The 16,742-nt window shown below is 39.4% G+C and overlaps 1 protein-coding gene across 5 annotated transcripts; it reads right to left on the reverse strand.

The window, feature by feature from the left end:
* Positions 1-1,230: 1,230 nt before the first annotated feature.
* C4BPB (complement component 4 binding protein beta) lies at positions 1,231-12,628 on the reverse strand. Of its 5 annotated transcripts, none has more exons than XM_017880860.1 (6): positions 12,121-12,626; positions 10,423-10,596; positions 9,081-9,257; positions 4,257-4,350; positions 2,616-2,730; positions 1,231-1,435 (listed from the first exon to the last, which is right to left on the reverse strand). In XM_017880860.1, the coding sequence occupies exons 1-6, from the start codon at positions 12,374-12,376 to the stop codon at positions 1,295-1,297; spliced, it is 957 nt and encodes a 318-aa protein (XP_017736349.1). In that variant the 5' UTR covers positions 12,377-12,626; the 3' UTR covers positions 1,231-1,294. The 5 variants fall into 5 exon arrangements, with proteins under 5 accessions (XP_017736349.1, XP_017736350.1, XP_017736353.1 ...); XM_017880861.1 differs by having other exon boundaries at positions 10,423-10,593; positions 12,121-12,625; XM_017880864.1 differs by lacking the exon at positions 12,121-12,626 and adding an exon at positions 11,475-11,836 and having other exon boundaries at positions 10,423-10,593.
* Positions 12,629-16,742: the final 4,114 nt, after the last annotated feature.

The following is a 16,742-nucleotide window of genomic DNA, read 5'->3' on the forward strand; positions in this document are numbered from 1 at the left end:
GTCAAATATTCTTTCCATCAGGAATGAGCTCCTTAATCTTTGTCTCCAATTGTCACTCACTTTTGAAGGCCCAAATAACTGTGACTTCTTCCTTGATGATATTCTTGCCTCCTCCTCCCAGACAGAAGTGAACCTCCTCTCACCTGAGCTGTAATAGCCCACTGTAGTCTGAAAAATGTTTAGTTCATTCTAACCACTCTAAAAGAATGCTATGTGTGTGTCTGCTAGTAGACTCCGGGGTACTTAAGAGTCCATCTTGTCTCCAATTGTCACTCACTTTTGAAGGCCCAAATAACTGTGACTTCTTCCTTGATGATATTCTTGCCTCCTCCTCCCAGACAGAAGTGAACCTCCTCTCACCTGAGCTGTAATAGCCCACTGTAGTCTGAAAATGTTTAGTTCATTCTAACCACTCTAAAAGAATGCTATGTGTGTGTCTGCTAGTAGACTCCGGGGTACTTAAGAGTCCATCTTTTATTCCCCTTCATAACTCTACCTAGCGATTTTCCATTATTTCAAGCTGGCTTATATATTTTGGTTGCATTTTATCCAGATATCATATGTGTTCCAGGTAGCAGTCAGAATGAGAGGTGGGAGAAGCTTGTCACACCAGCTCAGTATGACATCTTGATTGAAAGCCTTGGGATTCTTATTCCTTCTACCCTTTAAAAAAGGACAATTTAAGTAAAAAATAGTTTAAAATTTTTGTTTCTAAAAAAGAGAAGAAATATATTCACTTGTGTTGCACCATCTCTAATCTACCATGCAGGACGAGGTTTCATTCAAGAGGCAGTAAGCGATTTTCCTGCAGAAGACTTGGAAACCTGTTTCCATAAGCCAGATGTGGGCAAGACTGGGAAGAGAGTTTGGGTCTTAGCTCTCCTTCTGTCCCAGTGTGTCATTTTTAAGGATGTAACTATTCTAAACATCTTTTCCAAAATGGAAGGTTAATTTTTGCCTAATAAGTTGCAGTTAGTTTTGGTTTCCTAATTCATGGTCTCGTGTTAAAAGACAGGGTACACTCTCGGCTGAGATCAGAGTTTCCCCATTCTCCTTACAGACTGGAAATTAAGCCCTCTATGCTCCAATAATATGTTGCTAATTCTGGCCTTAGACAACCACTACATTTGGCCTTTTCACATTCTGAGAACAACACACACACACACACACGGTGCATTATACAACTGCAGTTGGCAATTTCAGCCCAATAAGAGGTACATCTGAAACCAATTTCAGAACCAAGAAGAAATTTTATTCATAGGTTTATTTCTATTACATCTGCTCAGCTGCAGTGTTACAACAATTTTGCCTTCAACTCAGCTTTCTTCAGCTCCAGAGAATATTTTAGCTCCTCCATTGTCATGCCACTTTCCTTTAATTGTTGCATAAAGTTCTCTATGGCTTCACAGAGGTCCTTACGCTCCTGAAAGGCAAGCTGAAGAAAGAAAATATTTTACAAGTTACAACGTAAGGACTGAGACCCAGCTATATACTCTGAAGCCAGTGAGCAGCAGTTAGCTCTCTGAATGGGGGCTCAGAACCTGGCTAGCTTAAGTAAAGATTTGGGTTTTCAACATGATGAATCACTTATATCTTCTGGCTTAAATATACTTATTAATATTATCCCAATAATAAAGATGTACTAAAAGAAGAATCTCAATGAAAATGGATCTGTTCAGTGTTGTTTGTTTAGTTTTGGAGTCTAGAAGGATTTTAGAGACTTTTCCAATTATCACACATTGTGCTTATGTGCCTTGCTCTATAACAGGGATCCCCAAACCCAGGGCCACAGACCAGTACTGGTCCATGGCCTGTTAGGAACTGGGTCACACAGCAAAAGGTGAGCAGTGGGCAGGCAAGCAACGCTTCAGCTGTATTTATAACCACTCTGCCTTGCTCACATTGCTGCCTGAGCTCCACCTCCTGTCAGGTCAGCGGTGGCATTAGATTCTCCTAAGAGCGTGAACCCTATTGTGAACTGCTCATGCGAGGGATCTAGGTTGACTCCTCTATGAGAATCTAATGCCTGATGATCTGTCACTGTCTCCCATCACTCCCAGATAAGAATCTAATGCCTGATAATCTGTCACTGTCTCCCATCACTCCTAACTAGATGGGACCCTCTAGTTGCAGGAAACAAGTTCAGGGCTCCCACTGATTCTACATTATGGTGAGTTGTATAATCATTTTATTATGTATTACAATGTAACAATAATAGAAATAAAGTACATAATAAATGTAATGCACCTGAATCGTCCTCAAACTATCCCCACTCTCCCCACCCCCATCCGTGGAAAAGTCGTCTTCCATGATACCCATCCCTGGTGTCAAAAAGGTTGGGGACCACTGGTCTATAAGGCACATGAGACAACAACTTCTACCAACAGGGTCTCATGAGGTATTTGTGATGATGGTGGCGAATGGGAACTTCCAACTTCCATTTACAAAAATGTGAGCTAATAGTTTGTGAGCCCCTTCTATAGCCAGGCCAAGGCCAACCCATTCAAAAACAAAATATCCCACATTAAACAGATATATACAGAGCATATGCCAGGAGTGATGCCAGGTCCTGGAGATCCAGCTGTGAACAAGATAGACACGAGCCACCTACTTACAAGTGCCTTCTCACACTCTGGTTTGGGAGCTTCCTGGATCAATTTGCAGACTGGAAGTGCACTGCTCCACTCCCCATCAATGCACTGCTGCTCCTGCATGCCCACTAAGTAGTACCTGAAGGGAAATTAGAACAATGCTTAGCTTTTCCACTTTCTGAATTTGGTAATGGAGACTGGTTTTGTGTAGTTGTTTTTCAGTATTTCATGCTGTGATGGAATCCACCTCCCCGCCCTTGAGCCTCAATGCATGCTTCAGTTATCTCGGTATTTCAAAGCAGTTCAAAGTAAAACCATTCTCCTGGAGGTGCGGAGGACCTAAGTGAAGAGTCAACCCATAAAACATAGAGAAGTGAGAGATTCTGAATGAGGTGTTTACGCACACAGGTTTTGGGTGGGGAGAGTGATAGAAGCACTGTATCATTCAATAACCTAAAAAGGCATCTGGCATCTAAGCTCTAGAAAGGAGTAGAAAGTGAGAGACAGCCTGCAAATAAATCTCAGCGAAGGGGCTAAAAAGGAGCAAAAGCTTTTAAACAGAAAAACATGAGAGTTGCCTGCAAAGTGTATTGAAGGTATATAATGAGATTGAAATGCCAGTGAGGCCACATGACTCTGAGTTAATTAGGGGGCTTTAAGGGTCTACACAGTAAGTCTTTATATTTTTGCACTTCCGTATTTGTTTTTTAGCATTTATATTCTCTGATTTTTTTTTTTTTTTTTTAGAAAACATATATTTTAGGGCAGGCATGGTGATTCATGTTTGTAATTCCAGCACTTTGGGAAACCAAGGTGGAAGGATCACTTGAGCTCAGGAGTTCAAGACCAGCCTGGGCAACATAGGGAGACTCCGTCTCTACAAAATCCTTAAAAAATTAGCCAAGCATGGTGGTCCATGCCTGTAGTCCCAGCTATTAGAGAGGCTGAGGTGGGAGGATCACGTGAGCCTAGGAGGCAGAGGTTGCAGTGAGCTATGAGTACACCACTGCACTCCAGCCTGGGTGACAGAGGGAGACACTGTCTCAAAAACAACAACAACCAAAAAAAAAAACCCCATACATTTAATTAATTTATTTATTTAGTTTTAAAACAGAGTATCACTTCTCCACCCAGGTTGAAGTGCAGTGGCACCATCTAGGCTCACGGCAACCTCCACCTCCTGGGTTCAAGCAATTCTCATGCCTCAGTCTCCTGAGTAGCTGGGATTACAGGCATGCACCACCATGGCCAGCTAATTTTTGTATTTTTAGTAGAGACGAGGGTTTTGCCATGTTGGCCAGGGCTGGTCTTGATCTCCTGACCTCAAGCAATCCACCCACCTTGGCATCCCTAAGTGCTGGGATCACAGGTGTCAGCCACCACGCCCAGCCAAACCCATACATTTAAAATAATTTATCTTGTCTTGGTAAAGAGAAGAAAGAGCTACTTGCACTGGGGTAAGTAGGATACTTTAGTAGGATCAGTCCATCTTCTAGGGATTGAGGAGAGCTGGCAGAGGGCCAAAGCAGCTCTCAAAATCAGAATGAGTTCAGAATCCTGCAGCAGTAGGAAATCAGATGACCAGGTGGACACAGGCTGGGTTATTCCCAAAAATAATGCTGCCAAGGGGCAAGATCTGGCACTTGACAAGCTGTGTTCACTTACCTGTCTTCACAGTAATAACTAATGGTGGATCCTAAGGTGAAATTATCTCCTTCAAAATAGCCATGAGCTGGATTCCCAGGAGGGTCACAGTCCCCTGACAGAAAGGAGTACAGAAGTGACAGCTGTGAGCGCCAGGCATGCTCAATGAACAGCACCCCTAATTGCAGCTGTTTATGCCAGCACCTGACATCCTCAGAGCAACACCTGTGGGATCTTGAAACATGTTCTTCATTCATTTCCTTCTCTTCTAAATCATATTTGTCCATGGGAAAGAGCTTTCCCCCAGCTTATCTTCTGAGTTAGTAGGGATTTGGGAGTATTATCTGACTAGCAGGAGCTCAGGGAAAGAAATTTTAAGTTGTAGAGAAGCTAATCATTAACGTACAAGAAAATAAAAATTGGGCCATAGGTGAAGGCTGAAGAAATAACTCCATGAGAGAGGAGATGAAGTGTGTGAGCTCAAATGGAAGCTGACATCCCCTGGATAAGAGTTGTGAAGCATGAGTGTATTAGTCCATCTCACATTGTCATAAAGAAATACCTGAGATTGGGTAATTTATAAAGAAAAGAGGTTTAACTGGCTCACGTTTCTGCAGACTGTACAGGAAGCATGGTGCTGGCATCTGCTCAGCTTCTGGGGAGGCCTCGGGAAACTTATAATCATGGCAGAAGGCAAAGGGGGAGCGAGGCATCTCACACAACTGGAGCAGGAACAAGAGAGAGAGGGAGGAGGTGCTACACACTTTTAAACAACCAGATCTCATGAGAACTCACTCGCTGTCACGAGGACAGTACCTAGGGAGATGGTGCTAGACCATTCATGAGAAATCCACCTGCATGATCCAGTCACCTCCCACCAAGCCCCACCTCCAACACTGGAGATTACAATTCAATATGAGATTTGAGCAGGAACACACATCCAAACTGTATCAAGGAGAGTATCAGAAAAAGGGGAGAAGGTGGGAGCAGGGGCTCACACCTGTAATCCCAGCACTTTGGGAGGCCGAAGTGGGTGGATTATCTCAGGTCAGGAGTTTGAGATCAGCCTGCCCAACATGGTGAAACCCAGTCTCTACTAAAAATACAAAAATTAGCCCAGTGTGGGTGAGTGCCTGTAATCCCAGCTACTTGGGAGGCTGAGGCACAAGAATCGCTTGAACCTGGGAGGTGGAGGTTGCAGTGAGCCAAGATCGTGCCACTGTACTCCAGCCTGGGCAACAGAGCAAGACTCTGTCTCTAAAGAAAAAGACATAGGGAAGAACATGGCTGGAAGGGAAGAGGACGAGTCTGTGGAACTGTGGAGAGAAAGCAGGATGATGTATTAGGAGTTGTGAGTCTTGATACTGACTCTTCCACTAGCTATGTAGCACTAAAGCCATTTTGCACCTCTTGGCTTCCTTCCTAATATTACAGATAAGCAGGTTAAATAATGCCATCTCTAAGGTCCCAGTCAGCTCTGAGACCACAGGACACTAAACATGTCGATCAAAAATAGTGGCTAACAATGATTATGTAGGTGTATATTTACTGAAAAATAAAAGTCTTCTAAACAAATCGTTGAATAAAAACAGCAGATCATGAAAGAGTATATATAATATTATTTTTGTAAATCATGGTTACACAAACATAAGCACAGAAGAAACGTATGTAAAGTTACATGCCAAAATACTTAATGCCCTTATCCTTAGATGGTAGGCTTGTAGATAATTGGTCCCATCTTTTATTTTCTATATTTTTCTACAACAAAGGTGTATTAATATTACTTATGCAGTTAATACACTGTAATTTTTTAAAGCTCAAAGACTGAGTTCAAAGGCTGAATAGAGGAAAGCAAGAAGAATTTCCAGGAGTTGTTCGGGGGATTCCAGTCCACCAGAGTTCTGGTAACTTTTATGAGTACAATTTTGAACAAAAGGAGACAATGTGGTAAACAGAAAGAATAAACAGAAAGAATATGGTTTATTCAAAAACCTAGGGAGCTCATCCTAGATTTAGATAATGAAGTGACATAAAAAGACAGGGATTCTGTGGTTAAGAGCTAGAATAGAAACTACTGAATTAAAATAGAGTAAAACAGAAAATATTTGGAAGAAATAAGGAAATACTTGAAACTTGTGTCAAGCTAATGACATAAAATGATATTATATGCATGTAATTTAACTGCATATATAATAGTATGTGTATGCATGTTTTAAGTAACCCCAAATTCCCTCATGTAAGAGCATATATAGTTTGTGCTCTTAAACTGTCTGTCTTTATTATTTCTTTCTTTCTTTTTTTTTTTTTATTTTATTTTAGAGACAGGCCTCACTATGTTGTCTAGGCTGGCCTCAAATTTCCGGACTCAAGCTATCCTCCTGCCTTAGCTTCCCAAGTAGCTGAGACTAGCTGGGACTGCAGGTGTGCACTTCCATGCCTGGCTTTTATTATTTTAGTAGCTACTGCCAAAATACATCCAAATAGTGGTAGCACTTTACACTCTTACTGACATAAATGGTTATTTCCTCAGATCATGAATGATATTAAATTAAATCCATCTTTTCATTTTTTGCTATTCTGCTCAATAAAAGATGTATATCTAATTTTAATTTCCAGTTCTATAATCATTTGTAATGTTCGGTATCCATTCATATAATCAGGAAATAGAAGTGCTGTTTAGGGCCATTCTTTTGGAATTGCTGTCCTTACCTAACTTTGCTTATTTTCTATTGGGTTGTTTATTCCTTACTGATCTCTAGGGGATCTTTGTTTATTAAAAACATTAACTTTTAACCATCAAATATGTTGCAAATACTTTATTCAAGTCCGTTATCTTTTAACTTTTATGATGTCTTTTAGTATGTAGAAGTTTTCTTTTAAAATTTAACTAAATCTGCCCATTTTCTTCTTTTATGACTTCTGAGTTTTATGAAACTGCTTAGGAAGGCTTTCCCCATCCCAGTGCAATAAATATATTATCTCGTTTTCTTTTAATGATTTAATAGTTTGGCTTTTTATAGTTATATATTTAAAATACTTTTGGAATGTATTATGAATATGGTGTGAGCTACAGCCCTAACTTTGTCTTCTTCCAAATAGATAATTATTCCATTACATTGAATAGACTTTTCCTCCTGATTTAATCTGTTCTACTTATTTGTACCTATACTTTGCTATTTTAATGACATATAATTTGTAGTACCTACAGTTTGCCATTTTAATGCTATTGTGCTCATAGTAACTTTGTAGTACATTTTACTATCTAATACGGCAAGTATTCCTTTCCCTTTGATCCAGTCAAATATATACATCATTCATCATTTTCCCAAAAATATTTATAATGTTAGATGTCTACCTTACCAGAGGAGATTCTTTAATTGGTGTTTTCTTCATATTTTTGAATTTAAAATTCTGGTAAGCATTGCATTATAATACTAAGTCTACACATCCAAGATCACACATGTCTTTTCTTTCATTCAAGTCTTGTTTTTTATCTTCCAGTAAATTTTCATATAGATTTTGTGAATAGAATTATTTTACATTTCAAATTCAACTAATAATTATTAATAGAAAATAAAAACATTGATTTTTTTCAATATTTATTTTGTATCCAAGTATGTATTATATATTTTAGTAGAATTTCTTGGATATTTGAAGTATATTCTGCAAATAATGGCATCCTGTGATCCAGCAATCATTTTAGGAATCTATCCTATAGAAATAACATAGTAGCCGGGCATGGTGGCTCACACCTGTAATCCCAGCACTTTGGGAGGCCGAGGCGGATGGATCATAAGTTTAGGAGTTCAAGACCAGTCTGGCCAAGATGGTGAAACCCCGTCTCCACTAAATTACAAAAATTAGCCAGGCGTGGTGGCAGACACCTGTAACCCAGCTACTCGGGAGGCTGAGGCAGGAGAATCACTAGAACGTGGGCGGTAGAGGTTACAGTGAGCCAAGATCGCACCACTGCACTGTGGCCTGGGCAATAGAGCAAGACTCCATCTCAAAAAAAAGAAAGAAAGAAAGAAAGAAAGAACAACGTAGACATAAGAATATGTGTGTGTATAAAATACTCATTTCAGCATTGTTCCTAATAGGAAAAACGTTAAAATAATATGAGAGCCATATAATAAATTATGACATACACACATGCAGTTATTAAATAGTCAGCAATAGAGCTATATGGACTGGTCTGGGAAAATGGTCATGTACATAGTTACATGAAGAAAAGCAATTTAAAAATATGTATAGTAAGTCCCATTTCTATAGGTATATTCATATATATATACATACACGCAAAATGGCATTTAATGCTTATTTAATTTAAATATTTCATTTGTGTGTGTTTGTTTTAAATGTCTGTATAAACATAAGAAAAAGTCATGAAATAAACACACCTAACTTACTAACTCTGAAAGATATGAATTGTAGTGATAGAAAGAGGGTCTTTAGCCTCTTGTAGATAATTTTGCAATAGATGAGTTATGATCTTTTCCCCCTGTTTTGTGTTTACTTTTCAAACAAAGACCTTAAGTCATTGTCTTGAAATTGAAAAATAAAATAGTCAATGCTCCAAACTACCCTGCATTAGACCTAGTAGGACAGGACCCCTATTTGAGAAGGAAAAAAGTGTGCTTTGGATGCTGTTCACTGCAATGGAATGTATTCTCTTGAGGTGAGATTTGGTTCTGTGAGCTCCACTCGTTTCATGGCTGTCTGCTAGATCTTAAGCCTGTCCCTGATACAAAAAAAGAGAAAAGCATCCCAGGGATGTGGCAAATGTCTAAGTTTACACTACTAATCAGTATTTTGGGGATTCTTGATGGCTTCTCTTGTACTTACTACTTTTGCAGATGGGAAAGGGAGGTGCCCAGGTGTGGTCCTCTAGACACTGGCTCCAATTGCTGCCCTTGAGGATGTAGTGGTCATTGCACTTAAATGTGATTTTGTCACTTACATTCGCAGGCCCCGAAGTACTGAACTCGCCATTCAGCAGCACAGGATCAGGACAGTGGCCCACTGAAGAAGAAAATAAGCAATAATCTGAAAGGGCAAGGCTGAAGGCCAACACAGCAAAGGCCAGACCTCATCAGTCTTCACTGAGAAAACAGCAAATTAGAGCTAATACTGCACATTTTTAATTGGGTGAAGTACCTGGTACTGCCATATCAATGCAGAATGAAAAAAAAGAGGAGATCGACCTAAGTACATTAAAAAAGAGCTTTGTCATGCACAAGAACAACATGAATTGGCAACTGAAAGTAATTAATTACAAAACTGAAAGTTACCAATAGTATGCTTATTGTACTGTCATATTAAGCATGGCTCAAAATTCATGAGCCTATGTTTGAGGCAAGTATTTCCTTCCCTTTCATCCAGCCAAATATACACTTACTTAGCATTTTTTATTTTGTTGTTCTTTTTCCCATGGCGTGGAAAAAGACAGGAGAGAATGCACAGGGATATGAGTTTGGTTATATGAATGAAGGATCATAGTATCGGTATGCTCTACTCTAGGTATACAAGAGAACTAATGCAACTATTCTTTTAAAAACTAGTAGTAACAAATAGAATATGGATTAATTATTCCCCATCTCCACAGAGGATGTCAGAAATGGGTTTTGTGACCTTGAGCAAATCAGCTGGATCTCAATTATCACGTTGGTAAACTGAGAATACAAACTATTCCCAGTTCAAAAGTTATATGATAGGTGAAATAAAATGATATGATGTACTTTCTTCAAAATAATAAAGTGAGGGTATACATGAAACAAGATTAGTCTTGTGTGGATAATTGATGAAATTATATGATGAATCTCTATGAGTGAATTTGACTCTTCTGTCTTTTGTATACATTTTAAATTTTCCATAACATAAACATTTTTAAAGCAATATAAAGTTAAACAAATTACAGCAAAAAAAAATAGTTCTAATATCTGGAAGAAATTATTGCTTTCCCATAGAGGGAATTGATTCTATTAATTCAACTAAATTAATACTGATCAAGATCTGATCATGGAGCTTCCAAGAGAAGCTCTTCCACTAGAGTGCTTTAAAATAAGTCTCCTAGAAATTGAGAATTTTTGTTTTCTTATAAAGTTTTACCATGGCCTATAGGAAGTAGGATGTGAAGGAGTAAAACAGGATATCAAGATGGGCAAAGATACAGAAAGATCTAACTTACAGCGGCACTCAGTAGTGGTGTTATCCCACTCCTTAGAGGCATTGCAAAAAAGGGTCTTCTTTCCTACCAGGTGGTAGCCCTTGATACAAACATAAGTCCCCAGAATCTGTCCTTCCACCTCCTTTGCGATAAATATGCTATTATTCACTGGAGGAAGTTCTGGACAGTGCTCTGCTGGAAGGAAGAAGAAAACAGATCCATTTGGCATATCATGTGCTGTCAGGGAGCCCTTATTAGATTTCCCCATCCTCGTGTCTTTTTGCTGGATTATTGATCCTGATTCCTGTACTATTCCATGTCCATGTACATCCATGTCCTTCCCTTCCAATGGATTTCCACAGATTTCTTTTTTTTGTTTTTGTTTTGTTTTGTTTTGTTTTTTGAGATGGAGTCTCACTCTGTCACCAGGCTGGAGTGTGATCTCGGCTCACTGCAAACTCTGCCTCCTGGGTTCACACCCATTCTCCTGCCTCAGCCTCCGGAGTAGCTGGGACTACAGGGGCCCAGCACCATGACCGGCTAATTTTTTGTATTTTTAGCAGAGACGGAGTTTCACCGTGTTAGCCAGGATGGTCTCAATCTCCTGACCTCGTGATCCGCCCACCTCGGCCTCCCAAAGTGCTGGGATTACAGGCATGAGCCACTGCACCCAGCCAGATTTCCAAAGTTTAATTTCCAAAAGTATAACAGGAATTTTACTCAAATTTCAGCCACAAGTTATCCACTTCTAAACAAATAGTCCCCTACCCAAATAGCGGTCCTGGAGTTTATAACAAGTAAGACCTCCCAGGATTTTGAAATTGGTACTCTTTTTGCTCCCAGAACAGAAAGGGAAAGTAAACAGTAACCACCCACTTCAGAGATCAGGGTCATCATTAAATGTATACTAAGCTCCTATTGAGTGCAGAGCATTAGGCCAATTTGAGATTTTTTCAATAGAAGAATAAATATTAGAAATGTAAACTTCCTTAAAGCTCTACACAGAGTTCCTCAAAACCCCGCAAACTGACACCAAATGCCTGGTAAGCTGAGTTGAAGGAAAGCATACATACCATCTGAAGCAGAAACCCACCATGCAACCATAAGACAGCACGCACACCAAAAAAACATCTGGTGATCAAAGTCCTCACCCCAGGCTGGAATTTCCCCAGCCCAGACACCTGGTTTGAAAAACAAAATAGATCTTCTAACACTGCTTAAGATCAGCCCAACCACCTCCTTTCTAGAGAAGAGGTTATATTGATTTCCCCTCCCTGAAGAAAACAAAAAGAAAAAATCTTATGACAGGAAATCAGAACAGTTGTAAGGAAGCTGGTATAGGGAGGAACTGCAAAAATACAAAGGGACGATAAAAGAGCTGCCAGGTTTAAAACTCAGTTTCAGAAATTTCCTGGTTTCTGGGAATGCAAATCCATTTGACCAGTCTTTTCCAACTGCAGGCTTATCCTTCCCCAACAAACGTGGGCCAAATGGTCTTGCCATGACCTTGACTTCTGTCAATATTTGCCAATGTTTACAGTCCACCTTCTGTAACTCTGACCAGCACTGGGGAAAGAGAACAGGCTGTCAATCCCTGGTTCTTGCCCAGGTGGGACCCAATTTTGAATGCTACCTCATCCTCCTTTCCTGAATACCAGATATCCTAAGGCTGTAAGCGGCACCGAAGACAGAAAGTTCAAGGAAGTAAACTAACCTTACCTGTCCGTCCCTCCAGAGCTATGGCTTCCCAGCAAGGAGCTGGTCTTAACTGACTCCAAACTTGAGTGCTCCAAAGTCCTGCAGTGACCCATTGTCCTCGCTTGCCAGGCCTGTACCCAGGCTTCCTACTTGGTGGCTCTTCCAGGGACGGGATTTGGCCTGAGTCCAGAGTTAACTGAATGAGTAAAGAGAGAGGTGAGGGGAATGCTTTGGTCTCAGGAATTAAGGCATGTAAAATTGTTTTGAGGGCTCCCATGTCATCTTGCTTATGACTACTAGAACACTTCTTTGGTTCTCTGTGCTCCAATTATGAAACTGGGGTAAAATTCCTACAAAATTTCAGGTTTTAATAGAAAATAAAGCATTAAGGACACAGTAAGGTTGTTAATGTTCTTCTCTTCCCCACCCATTATTACTATTTGTAATGATTAATCTATGTCTTTCTCCTGAAAGGAATCAGCATATGCCACCCCCAAATATTTGGCATAAAGATTCGTTTAAGCTGAAGATATTTGAGATTCAGTGATATGGAAAGGAACAGAGCTTTTTGGGGCTTTCCTTATCTGACTAAAGGCAGCAACCTTGGAGATAAGGTTGCCATCAATTCCTTTTCAGGACAGATCTATCCTGGAAGGGAGAGCATGAGTGAAACATATTTCATATTCCTTCTCCAGGGAAATTTCATGGCCTTGAAGGAGACAGAAAGAACACTCGTACTTATATACACAAACATTATTACAAAACTTTCAAATTTCCTACTTTTCCCCTGAAAACCCACTTAACTTTCCAAAAAATAATCTGTTTTCTTTTTTGTTTGAAATGGTGACTTGGTATGATCTCGGCTCACTGCAACCTCCGCCTCCTGGGTTCAGGCGATTCTTGTGCCTTAGTCTCCCAAGTAGCTGAAATTACAGGCATGCACTACCATGTCTGGCTAATTTTTGCATTTTTAGTAGAGACGGAGTTTCACCATGTTGGCCAAACTGGTCTCAAATTCCTGACCTCAAATGATCCACCCGCCTTGGACTCCCAAAGTGCTGGTATTATAGGCATGAGCCACCGCACCTGGCCAGTAATCTGTTTTCTTATAAGTGCCTTTCTTCTCCCCACCTTCATTAAGATGTATATTAATCCCCCACATATTAAGATGATGTATAAGCCCCAATTCTAAACAACTTTTTGAATTACTCATCACTGAGTTTTCCCACATATACTCATGTTACATGTATAAACAGAATTTTCTCTCCTGTTAATCTGTCTTAGTCTAATTTGCAGGTCCCAGTCACTGAATATAATATGGTAGAGGAAAGGTGTTTTTTTCCTCCCCTTCATTCCCACAGGAAACTGCTAATTCCAGGACAGGGTTTGTGTCTGATTTGTATTTGTATTCCCTTCCACGGTACTTCGTATTGCAAAGCAGTTGTCTGTTAAATGAATGAAAGTAATGCAGAAATAAATGAAGAAAACACAGTCATCCAGAAACTCTACCACAGCCCTCAAAATCCATATGATCACTTGCCATTTATCACATGCTGCCTTATGATTTTTTATGTCTTACTTTTTCTCAACTAATATGCAAATTCCTATAGTGTAAGCACCCTCTAAGATATGATTTTCAAAAAGTTAAAAATATGACACTTAAGTAAATGTAAGAGGAAATGTATCAAAGATTTAATTCAGCTCATTAATGAGGAAACATTCAGATGCTACAACTGGTTCAAAGAATTTGAGGAATAGGAATGCATGTAGTCTGTCAGTCAAAAGCATTCTGAAGTGAACTTTCCAATAGATACAAAACTGGTTAATATCCTACAGAGTAACAAACTGTAATATTTGCAATTGGCTTTTCTATCTGGTGGAAAGTAATTAAAACAAAATGGACAAAATATATTTGCTCTACTATAATCAGGAATTATTTGCATTATTCTCAGATAAGAACCATTTGCATTCCTATCAATTTACTGCAAATTAACCTCTATGCTTCAAGAGTTCTAAAAGAGCCTAATTAATATAAAGTCAATCAGAGTCACATATCCTGTGAATTGATCATCTCCAGAAGGCCTGCTAGAAAATGCCCAGGAATCCATTGAGCATTTACTCCAGTGATCTCTTTTGCCAAACCTAAGCTTTCAATAATTTTCTTTACATACCCCATGTTCTACTTCTTGAAGAATGAATGTTCTTCAGTATCTTTTATAGATTTATATACAGAATGTTTGTACAATAAATTATTTTAAAAAGGAAAAAAAGTCTAGTTTAGCCCTACATAAATATGGATGTAAAATAGGACATGTACTACAGCAAATACTTGCAAGTAATTCTTCATCTTAATGACTTACTTCAGATTTAGAACTATTAGGACTTTAGAAACCATATTGCTTATACTATTGTCTTACTAATATTTCTCCATAAAATATAAAAATACAAAAATATTCACATAAAGTGGGCTATATAGAGACAATAAATAGCATCATGAAGTTTGGGCCAAGTTTTTTCTGTCAAATGAGTTAGAAGAAAACTCTGCCTCAAAGGTTTTTGGATTTTAGAATTACAGATTAAAGAGAGAAACAGAGAGTGATCAAAAGAGAGAGAGTAATATGGTGGGTCTTGGGAGAGAGGCAGAATCAGATATAGATGCAGAGAGATAGAGACGCTTAGGAAGGGGTGTCTGGGGACTCTGAAGGACAAGTCTCCACCTGGCACTGCCATTGTCCCCCCACCCCAACCCCGCTCTTCTTCCTCAGCCCTCTCTCTGCAGAACGAGCAAGAGCATCAGAGACAGAGATGGAGACAAAAGACAGACAGAGGAGACACTGACAGAGTGAATCAGAGAGAGACAGAAATAAAGACAGAGACAGAGGAATTTCTCCTCTTCCCTCTGCCTCTCTCCTCCTCTCCCCAACACCTCCCCCTTCACCACCTTCCTGCCTCCCTTTGCTCCCTTTCCAAGCCTGCATGTTCTTCAGGGCTTTCCCTCAGCTCCAGGACAGGGTCCTCCTGGAGCTCCTGATGGGTGAATATTTACACCGCAAGAGTAAATAAAGATTAGAGGCTTATAGATTTTACTATGAGTATCCAAAATTAGGTAAATTAACAAATGAGCATTTGCAGGCTCTTTTATTCCTTTGAACATTAAAAGACAATTGGATCTATGCCAGATTGTTTCCTGAAGAACTGGGGTAATAGGTCAGGTGAAACTGTTGTTCTCAGACCCGTTTCATTGCTTTACAATGGAACGGGCAAGCTGGGCATAGTGGCTCATGCCTGTAATCCCAACATTTTGGGAGGCCAAGGCAGGTGGATGGCTTGAGCCCAGGAGTTCGAGACCAGCACAGCAAGACCTCATATCTACAAAAAAAAAAATGAATATATTCACATATATATGAATATATTCAAATATATGTGAATATACTCGAATATATTCAAATATATGTGAATATACTCAAATATATTCAAATATATGATATATATTATGTATCATTTATTCATATAGGAATATATATGAATATATGTGAAATATATGTGAATATATGTGATATATAATCTATATCATATATATGAATATATTCATATGTATTTGAATATATTCATATATATGATATATGTTATATATCATATATATTTAAATTCATATATATTTGAATATATTCATATATTTGAAAACATTTATATATATGAATATATATATTAGAATATACATATGCATATATACATTAGACAGGCACAGTGGCATGTGCCTGTAGTCCTAGCTACTTGGGAGGCTGAGACAGGAGGATCACCTGAGTCCAGGAGATCAAGGCTTCAGTGAGCTGTAATTGCACCACTGCACTCCAGTGTAGGCAACAAAGCTAGAACCTGTTTCAAAACAAACAAAAAACAACAACAAAACACAAAGAAATGGGCAGATGGTAGTTAAAGGAAGAGATCAGGAGGCGAGGAAGGAGGAGTAGAAATATAAAAGTCAGCAATATCCAATCTGGGGGAAGAGTTATGGGAAGTTATAAAGGGGCACACACATTGCAGTGTGTGTAAGATTTTAGGAGAATTCAGGAAAGACTATTTTAAGAAGTTCTACAGGGTGTCATGAATGGATTCCCTTTGGTCTTTGTCAAGAGAATTCAGAAAAGATTTAAATTGCTCTTTTTTTTTTTTTTTTTTTTTTTTTCTTTTTGTTTTTTTGAGACGAGTCTCGCTCTGGTTGCCCAGCTGAGTGCAGTGGCCGGATCTCAGCTCCACTGCAAGCTCTGCCGCCTCCCGGGTTCACGCCATTCTCCTGCCTCAGCCTCCCGAGTAGCGGGGGACTACAGGCGCCCGCCACCTCGCCCGGCTAGTGTTTGTATTTTTTAGTAGAGACGGGATTTCACCGTGTTAGCCAGATGTCTCGATCTCCTGACTTTCGTGATCGCCCGTCTCGGCTCCCAAAGTGCTGTAAATTGCTCTTCTAATTGTTTTTTACACGTTGGGTTGATGTTTCTTGAATGCTTCAACAAAACCCGGGCCAGAAAAGTGTTGGGGGTGCACAGACACATAGTCAAACTTATGAACAAGGCATTTGAGGTTGGGGCATGGAAAAATACTGAGGCACTGTGTGTGTTATTTGTGCGTGAGAATGTAATTCCTTG

The sequence above is a fragment of the Rhinopithecus bieti genome, unplaced genomic scaffold (genome assembly GCF_001698545.2).
Source record: "Rhinopithecus bieti isolate Rb0 unplaced genomic scaffold, ASM169854v2 scaffold_12049, whole genome shotgun sequence".
Classification (NCBI taxonomy): Eukaryota; Metazoa; Chordata; class Mammalia; order Primates; family Cercopithecidae; genus Rhinopithecus; species Rhinopithecus bieti.

What these genes read in the sequence shown, in the direction of transcription:
- C4BPB (XM_017880860.1), bottom strand. Translation starts at nt 12,376, where the DNA reads ATGGGAGCCCTCAAAACAATTTTACATGCCTTAATTCCTGAGACCAAA. An exon ending in CACCACTACTGAGTGCCGCT is followed by an intron (nt 9,258 to 10,422) that starts GTAAGTTAGATC and finishes TTTCTTCTTCAG; the next exon opens with TGGGCCACTGTCCTGATCCT. An exon ending in CTTTCCCATCTGCAAAAGTA is followed by an intron (nt 4,351 to 9,080) that starts GTAAGTACAAGA and finishes CCTTTCTGTCAG; the next exon opens with GGGACTGTGACCCTCCTGGG.